The sequence below is a fragment of the Chiloscyllium plagiosum genome, unplaced genomic scaffold (assembly GCF_037043375.1).
Source record: "Chiloscyllium plagiosum isolate Xiang-an unplaced genomic scaffold, Cpla_swu_hap1 HiC_scaffold_38, whole genome shotgun sequence".
In the NCBI taxonomy this organism is placed as follows: domain Eukaryota; kingdom Metazoa; phylum Chordata; class Chondrichthyes; order Orectolobiformes; family Hemiscylliidae; genus Chiloscyllium; species Chiloscyllium plagiosum.
In genome coordinates this window covers 61,811,942-61,821,691 of record NW_028270176.1, presented here as the reverse complement: position 1 = coordinate 61,821,691, position 9,750 = coordinate 61,811,942, and the positions used below count along the sequence as shown (strand labels likewise).

General features: G+C 47.2%; 1 protein-coding gene across 2 annotated transcripts in view; it reads right to left on the bottom strand.

The window, feature by feature from the left end:
• Nucleotides 1–1,315: 1,315 nt before the first annotated feature.
• LOC148139540 (putative G protein-coupled receptor 139) overlaps nucleotides 1,316–9,750 on the bottom strand; it is a 99,977-nt gene continuing 91,542 nt past the window's right edge. Inside the window, exon 2 of one of the 2 annotated variants that reach the window (XM_087980978.1) lies at nucleotides 1,316–2,226. In XM_087980978.1, coding sequence (XP_087837104.1) covers nucleotides 1,316–2,226 — 911 coding nt within the window. The remainder of the gene's footprint in view (nucleotides 2,227–9,750) is intronic. The other variant, XR_015753678.1, reaches the window with a different exon arrangement.

Genomic DNA, 9,750 nt, shown 5'->3' with positions numbered 1-9,750 from the left:
CCCCTCTCTCTGTCCCCCTCTGTCTGTCCCCCTCTCTCTCTGTCCCCCTCAATCTTCCCCACACTCTGCCCCCTTCTCTCTCTGCCCTCCTCTCTCTCTGTCCCCCTCTCTCTCTGTACCCCTCTCACTGTCCCACTCTCTCTGTCGCCATCTCTCTGTCCCCCTCTCTCTCTGTCCCCCTCTCTCTCTGTCCCCCTCTCTCTCTGATCCCCTCTCTCTCTGTTCCCCTCTCTCTCTGTCTCCTCCTCTCTCTGTCCCCTTCTCTCTGACCCCTCTCTCACTATATCCTCCCCTATTTCTCTCTCTCCCTCCCTCACCTTATCTCTCCCTTCCCTCTCTCTCTCCCTCTGTCTCTCCCTGCTCCTTTGCTCTCTCTCCATCTTCTCCCACTCTCGATCCCCCTACCTTGGTCTCTCTCTCTCCCCGTTTCTCTCAGACTCAATCTCTCTCCCTCCTGTCCTGCCCTTCCTCTCTCTCTGACACACTCTGTCTCCCTGGTCCTTCCCTCTCCCTCGAACCCAGAGACTGGGTGTTGGTGGTGAGGTTGCGGGTGGGGGGGTGGGGGTGAGATGATCGAGAGATGTGGGAAGTGGGAGGTGGGGAAATTGGGGTAGAGACGGAATTGCGGGAGGGAGACAGAGATGTCAGGAGAGAGAGAGAGTGAGGGTGAGGGGGGGAGAGAAGAATGGAGGCAGGTGGAGAAACTCATGTTGGGGTGTGAAGAGAGAGAGGGGGAGAGTGAGGCAGAAAGAATAGTGGAGGCAGGTGGAGAAACCGGGGTTGGGGGCGGTGTCTGAGAGGGGACCAGAGAGAGTGAAAGGGAGAGGAGGTGAGAGAGAGAGACAGTGTGCAGAAAGAGAGAGAGAGGGAGAGAATTGAGGAGGAAGAGTCGGGGAGAGGAAATGGGGAGGCCAGGTTGGAGTGGGGGAGGGGACAGAGGGAGTTAAACCCAGCTCCTGAGCTCAGGGCGCGGTGCCCTCCCCTTCCCTGAGAACCAGGACTTGGGGCTGAGTCTGTCTCTCACCAGCTCAGCTTCTCCAACACAAAGACACCCAACAACATCGGTCACTCTGCTGCTCGACACGCTTTAATCAACATTTTTATTGTTTACAAATGGAAGTGATGGATACAGTCAGTGGGATGGTGCCTTTTCTCACCGGCCCCTGAGTTGTGAGAAACATTGAAATGTTTCCCTGTAACCCCCCTGTGGGATAAGGATGGACAAACCAGCGCTACCCTCAGTCTGTGACCATCGCGACAGGCTGCTCCATCGCTGAAACACTGAACTGAAATGAGAAAATCCCGGATGGATTGATTAATGAGGGAATTTGATTGAAGGATGGATTTGGGTGAAGGGATATTTCAGCACATTCTTCAGCTGCTGCCTGAACTTAGTCTGGGTCACGGCATAAATCACGGTGTTTGTGCAGCAACTGAGGAGCTGCAGCATGAAGCCCAATTCCTGCACAAAGGGATGGAGAGACACAGGGGTATTCACAATCCGCCACATCCGTCTCCATATAGAAAACAGCATGAACGTTGACCATAACAGGATGAAATTGGCCGAGATCACAAACAGTAAAATGATGGATTTTTTTCGGTTTCTCATTTCAGTGTCAGACTGAGCGTCCCCATTGGTGTGAGCGCGGAGTCTCCTGCGGGCTCTGCTGGTCACTACAATGTGTCTGACGGTGAGAACATTGAGCAGCAGAATCAGGAGAAATGGGACACACGGGGTTAGAATGTAGTGGAGGGACTCGATTGTGCCCCAGACACTGGATAATAGAACAGCGACTGTAACATCACAAAACCAGGGGGTGTTCCCCAGGTAATACCGAGCCGTGAACATAAAATACCAGAAAATGTTCTTTAAACAGCTCAGCACAGTCACTGCTCCCAGAACCACAGCCGCTGTTTTCTCACTGCAATATTTACTTTTCAGCTTCTGGCAACAAATGGCCACAAACCGATCAAAGGTGAAAGTGACGGTGAACCAGACAGAGCAGTCAGTGGCTGCATAAAGCAGGACGGCGTGGATATTACACACGGGGACGGAGTCCCTCAGGAAATAAAACTGTTCATCATAAACAATGGGAATGTGTCTCAGGATCAGGTCGAGGATAATGACCAGGAGATCCGCCGCTGCCATGGCCCCCAGGTAACGTCTGACACATGGAGACAATCCACAATCTTTATAAAGCAGGACGTAGATGGTCACTACGTTAACTGTGAGGAAGGAAAACAAACCCATTATCCATCAGCCTGGAGACAAAGGGACCCGTTTGATCGGGGACCCAGTGAGATTTTCAAATGTGTCCCTGTATTCAGGGATTTATTAAAATAATTGGAGCTGGAATAACAAATGGGAAGGTCTGGATTACTGAAAAAAATGTGACATAAACCAGAAGAAACCCTCCCTCCCCAAACACACAGAGACGCATCCATAAGGACAGATAGTTTCTAGAACATTCCCACACAATCGATCACTCAAGAGCAGACACAGGTCACTCCTTCCCAGTTCCTAATGCGGAGGATCTAAACATTGCTGTCCTGAAGGATTCTCTCCCACTTGCCTGAAGACAAACGGAGTTTGGAAATTCCTGTATTTTGGTTTAACTTGTCGTCGATCCTGTGTCGTGAAGAAATGTAAACGCAGGGAAAACGTATTCACCGCTATAACTGACTGAGGGGCCTTCGGAACAGTGTCTCCTTTTCCCTGGAACGGGATCTCTTCCCTCGGGATCTTATCGCTTGTCAAATGCACTGACGTCCGGCCGTACACAAACAATGTCAGGGACAGAACGTTCCGGGGAATGTCAGTTATAGAATGTTGGGGACAGAACGTTCCGGGGAATGTCAGTTAGAGAATGTCGGGGACAGAACGTTCTGGGGAATGTCAGTTATAGAATGTCGGGGACAGAACGTTCCGGGGAATGTCAGTTAGAGAATGTCGGGGACAGAACGTTCTGGGGAATGTCAGTTATAGAATGTCAGGGACAGAACGTTCCGGGGAATGGCAGTTATAGAATGTCAGGGACAGAACGTTCCGGGGAATGGCAGTTATAGAATGTCGGGGACAGAACGTTCCGGGGAATGTCAGTTATAGAATGTTAGGGACAGAACATTCCGGGGAATGTCAGTTATAGAATGTCGGGGACAAAACGTTCCGGGGAACTCCTTGACCTGTCCATCGCTTTTTCCCCCTACCCACCCCACCAACATGATGTACTGTGCCTGGACACACTGAAAAATTAATGGGGTGAGAGACGGAGGGTCCAATCACAGGAATGGGAACTAAAGGCATTGCCAGATCAGCTGAAATGGTTAGATATACCACATTCTCAATCCACCTCACAGAACCAGCCCAGACCCCATAAAGCCAGAGGAGATATCTGTTCACTGTGGAACACTGTGCAGACCAGGCCAGTGTACTGCTCAGTACAACCCAGCAATCTGTCCAAATTCATCCATTGCACTGGTCAATACAATCCAGCAATCTGTCCAGAATGGTACACTGCACAGATCAGATCAGGGTATGGATCTATAAATCCAGACCATATATCTGTCCAGCACAGGGAGCTGTGCAGACCACAGCAGGGGACTAATGTGTGATCCTGAAACAAATATCCATCCAGCATAAGGAGCTACACAAACCACATCATTGCATTATCTATAAACCTCAACCAGATAGTATGACCAGCACAGAGACCTGTGCAGTTATCACCCGTGAATTAATCTGTAAACCAGGAGCAGTTACCCTCACAGCATGTAGGACTGTGTACACCACCCGAGTGCATTGATCTGTAAACCAAGAGCAGTTACCGTCCCAGCATGTAGGACTGTGTACACCATCCCACTGCATTGATCTGTAACCCAGGAGCAGTTACCCTCCCAGCATGTAGGACTGTGTACCCCACCCCAGTGCATTGATCTGTAAACCAGGAGCAGTTACCGTCCCACCATGTCGGACTGTGTACACCACCCGAGGGCATTGATCTGTAACCGAGGAGCAGTTACCCTCCCTGCATGTAGGACTATGTACACCACCCCAGTGCATTGCTCAGTAACACTGTGTTAGATCACTGCGCAGTATGGGGAAACTTGCAGCTCATGCTAGAAGTGACAGGATGTGCAGCTCCCATCCGTTGACAGCTCCATATCTCCATTGTGCCATGACAAGGGGAACATCACCACATGGGAGGGGTTTGGGTATAGACAGAGAGGGGTAGACTGAAAGACAGTGTTATGGAAGGATGTGTTCCCAGGTTTCAGAGTGCTGTAATGTAGACACTTCGATAGCATCCTGTAACATGAGCCAGTCTTCCCTGGAAAGATAGGAAAAAGGGATATTGGTGTGACGTCAGATGAGCATTTGTTCTGCAGCTTGGTAACTGCAATTGGTTTCAACAGAATCTATGTCTCATTGGGCAGATTCTAACAATAATTTCTCTCAGTGACATTTTCATTGAGTTTGACAGAGGGATCGTCCACACGAGGTTGAGCTAATTTCCTGGTGCTATCTTATCGGACTCACCTCATTAACTACCCAGCCCATCCCATTGTGTCCGTCTAATTCAATGCCAGCCCGATTCTCCCACCCATCATGGCTTCAGGTACTCACCATCGCCCGGGTACCCCTGGATATTCTGTAATCGCTGACACTGGTGCCATCTTTGAAAGGCTAATGGACACATGTTTGAGCTTTTGGAGCTGCCCTGCACAGTTTACCCCGAGCATTGTAAATAAGGGGCAATTACACCATGGTTTGTCAACAGGGACACGGAGGTCCTGGTGGATGGGCTAGTACAGAGGGGGACCATTCTCTTCCCATAGGGGCCACACCATAGACACACCGAGCATGGTATGAGCTCACCACACAGCTCAGTGCAGTATCTGCGGTCTGAGGAAATGTCAAGGAATACAGGACAAGCATCAATAACCTTCCCCGCTCTGTCAGGATAAGGGTTACCGTATTCTCTCAGCTCCCTCACACTCACCTTATATCTGTTATACCACCTACCTCCGAACAAGGCTCATGGTCCATCACTCACTACTACATGCAGCACCTTCTCTCTCCACCCCCAACATCTCTCTCCATCTCTTACCCCCACCCCCCCCTCTCTCTCTCTCTCTTCCCTCCACTTTATCCTATTCCCACACCAATAACACTGCATGGATACAACATTTTGGACTGACGCCGTCCAGACACCTCACCATATCTCCTCCCACCCCCACCGACACCAGCACGAGCAGCAGGGCCACACACACCCACTCTCACTCCCTCCCTCCCCTTCTTCTGTTCCAGGAGAAACATCCTAGAATAGGACAGAAAGGGCCAAGCAGGTGGGTGGAGTGTCCGATATCTATTCCCTAACCCCCCCCCTCCCCCGCAATGTGGGGCGGACCCTGGTACGAGCCAGAGTGGACAGGGACACTTTGCCTGGAGCTTCTGAAACATCCACATCCCATAGACCAAGTAATGAGCAATGTTCACTGAAGGGCAATTCTCACTTTAAACCCACTGGCAGTTCAATTTCCCCCAGCACAACTTAGGAGCTGGGGCCCTGATGAAATATTCTCAAATTTTGGTCTTCAAATTTTTCAAAACATGCAAAACAATTGTAGTTTTATATATTCATCTCCGACAACCAGTTTCACACATAAACAATAAAATATTGTCAGGCTAGTACCAAACTCAATAATCCTTCTTCAATAGTTAAGCATTTTCTTTCCGGTGAGTGTTCAGTATTTTTTTGACAGGTAGACAATTGGCCATTCCATTCTATTATCACGTTCCTGCATCAATATATCTCCAACCGCTATCTCATAGCAACAATCGCAATTTTGAAGGTTTTCAAAATATTTGGTGTAGTTAAAACTGGTGCGGTAGTTAATGCTGGAATTTGAATTCTCAAATGCCTGCTGGAATTGTTCTATACACCAATATTTTGTGTCTTTTTTTTAGTAAATCCATCAGTGGTTCCACGACGCTAGTGAAGTTTGGAACAAACTTCCAATGGAATCCATTCAGTCCCAAAAATCGAAACTCCTCTTTCAACGAGGGTGATTGTGGAAATTCCTCAAAGCACTTCGTCTTTGTGTTCCATGGGGTCAACCTTCCACGTCCAATGTAATGTCCCAATAACGTCACCTCTGTCTTTGCAAATTCTGTTTTATTTTCGTTTATTATCAGTTTTCCTTCGTGTAATTGTTCAACGAGCTCTGCCAACTGTAACATGTGATCTTTTCATGACTTGCTAAAGATCACTGCATCTAACAGATAAACTGCGCAATTTGTTAATCTGGCCACAACTCTGCTCATGAGTCTTTGGAATGTGGCTGGTGCATTATTCATTCCAAAGAGCATCACTTTGAATTGATGTAGCCCATTTAGGTTACAAACGCAGAAACTTCTTTCACTTTCTCTGATAAAGTTGCCTGCCAATAACCATGCAGTAAGTCCAACTTTGTGATGTGTGTTGCTTGTCAAAATTTACGTATGTAGTCTTTGAATCTTGGGTATTAGATAGAAGTCTGATTTTGTTTCAGTGTTGACCTTCTGATAGCGCACACAAAATCACTGAGCCCCATCAGGGTTGGCAACTAACAGAATCAACGTACTCCACTTGCTCTGACTCGGTTCAATGATATGTTCATTGAGCATCACATTCACTCCCTTCTGGGCCTCGGTGGCTTCGTGAGGATTAAGCCCGCAGGAGCGTTCTTTATCAGAACAGCATTCCCTACTTCCAACCCATACACAAAAGTGTCAGTCCTCCCATCATGGTTCTGCAAATGTCCTCATACTGCTGCAATGAACGATCAACTGGGTTCATTGCTCCTGCAACAGACAGCTCGCTATCCTATCCCACTCCTCAGGGACTTCCTTATTATTTAAAGTATTTTGAGGCACATCAAACTCCATGACATCTGTATTTGGTTCCTCACTCTGCGGGGCAGTAACTAACACCTGTTTCCCCAGTTCTCTATCTCCATATTAGTAAGATTACAACATATTCAAATGACATACCTGCTACCTCTTTTTATATCCAGCATCTTTGCCAGATTGTTTACCTGACTCTACTTTTTCTCCATTTGGAAGAGGGCCAGTAAACCTTTGAAGGGAGTTCCTACCACTAGTGACATCCTCAGGGAAGAAATACCCATCAATTTTCATACTTTTTTACCTGCCACTTGCTTCATTGTATGCTGTGCCCTCTTCAGGTGCTGTTCAGCTAACTCACGTACTCCAGTTAATCTCTCCCTCACCTCAGATACATAATCCAGGTGCGTGATCTCCGACTTCAGTTCTGTTAATTTCTCTTTAATTAATTCCAAAATGCCTCTCACTTCATGTCCGAATATTAACTCAAAGGGAGTAAACTAAGTAGATTCGTTCGGACATCTTTAATGGCAAACATTTTAATGGGACACCTCCATCCCAAACATTTGTTCAATCCTGACAGTACGTTGTTAATATGGTCTTCAGTGCCTGATGCTAACTTTCAAGGCTCCCTGGGATTCAGGATGGGACGCACTTGATTTGAAGTGCTGTATACCTAAGCTATCCATGATTTACCTAAACAACCGAGCGGTAAAATGACTACCTTGGACTGACGGAAACTCTCTGGTTAGCCCGTATCGAGTAAACAAAGCTACCAACCCCTCCACCTCCCTTTTTGCCTAAACACTCCGCAATGGAATTGCCTCTGGTAATCTGACAGACACATCCATTATGGTCAGCAAATATTTGTTTTCACTTTTAGTTTAGATAGAAGGCCTACACAACTAATTATAACCCACATGAAATGTCCGTCAAATGCAAGAATTGGCAACAAATGTTCTGGTTTTAGTCCTGCCTGTGGCTTACCTACAATTCGGCATGTATGACACACATAGCAAAACAAAAACACATCCTTGTGCATTCCAGGCCAGTAGAAATAATTTTGTACCTTAGCCTTAGTCTTCCAGGTGATTTCCTGCAGGTATACCGAGATGACCACTTGCAGGTAGTTCATGTGATACCCATAATACTTCCTGTCTGTATGCTACCGCCAAAATAATCTGGTTAACTTTGGCCCATTTCCCCTCTGCACTAATATGCTATGGTCTCTATTTTCATTTAGGATTCTATCTTTAAGTTGCTAATGCACGACAATATATTCTGATTCCTTTTCTGAGTATGCATCAATTTATGTAAATTTCTGTTGTAAGGCTATTAGCCTTTCAGGACTAAACACGTCTACCTGACCCACTGCTTGTTCAGGTTTATCCTGCTCCGTTACATGAAACAGTGGGCCAGCAAATTAAACTTCCGCTCCTTTGTCTTTCTCTTTATGTTTTGCTTCTTGCTGTAGCTTATGACAGTGAGACCTAGACATTACACAGTCTGGAAAATTTCCTGGGTATTTGTCTTTTAATTTCCTGGTCTTCCTTTGAGTTCTCTACCACAAAAGATGTCACTCCTCTCTTGGATCCTGATAAATTGTTCTCAAGAATAAAACTGTATTTCTGAAACTGATGGTCTGTCACTCACTCCCACTGTTACGTCCCCAATCTTGATTTGGATCTCCAACCTGATCTTACACAGGGGAGCACTACATTTATGTCCCCATTCCACAAATGATCACTCTCTCAGGTAACATGTCAGAAAGAGTGCAAATACTTTCATCACTTACTTTTAGAGGCTGAGCGAATGTGAGGATTACAGATGCTGGACATCACAGTTGAAAGTGGTGGCGCTGGAAAAGCACAGCAGGTCAGGCAGCAGCCGAGGAGCAGGAGAATACACGTTTCAGGCATAACCCCTTCATAAGGAAACGGGGGCTAGGATAAGCGTTCTGAGAGATACATAGGTGGGTGGGAGTGTAGCTGGGCGGAAGGTAGCTTGGAAGTCGATAGGTAGATGCAGATTGGGAGGTGATTGTGAGAGGTCAGAGGGCAGGGTGAAGCAGATAGGCGGTAGGACAGCTGGGACCCTCCAACCACACGGCATCAACGTCAACTTCACCAGTTTCCAATTCTTCCCTCGCCCAACCTCATCCTAGATTCCACCCTTCAACTCAGCATCGCCGTCTTCAACTCTCCTGACTGTTCACCTTCCTTCCCACGTGTCCACTCCACCCTCCTCTCCGGCTTATCACAATCACTCACACCTTCATTTTCTTATCGCCTTCGTAGTGACCTTCACCCCAGTCTCACCCCTACCCTCCTAGTTATCTTTTATCCCCCCTTCTCCCCCCAACATGCCACTTTCCAGATGAAGGGCGTGTGCCTGGTATGTCGATGTTCAGATGCTGCCTGACCTGTTGTGCTTTGCCAGCGCAACACTTTTCAAATATTAGAGACTAAGCAGATCCCATATCTCACAAAATTATACCTTGTTGTCCTTCTCTCTCTGTTCTTTCTGAGTAAACGTTACCCACAGAGGTGAATTCTTTATTGAAATCAGGTACTAACTCCATACCCAGCCCCTGCCTTGCCTGGGCACTCTCCTGCAGCTCCTCAACATTCCTTGGGGTTTCCTTTACTACTTTCAAAAATGCCACTGGCTTAGCCTCTTTTACCACATCCTTTCACACAGCGCCTTTCTTCCACGACTAGCATTGTGAATATGTGTGTCCCACTTATGGCAGTGAAGAGATCTTTTCTCAGTGCGATTCTTAAACTACCTGCACTGTAATTCTATATATTCCACTCCGGTATTGTGAAAACACCTGAGGCCTTTCATCACCTTTCAACCCTCTTGGG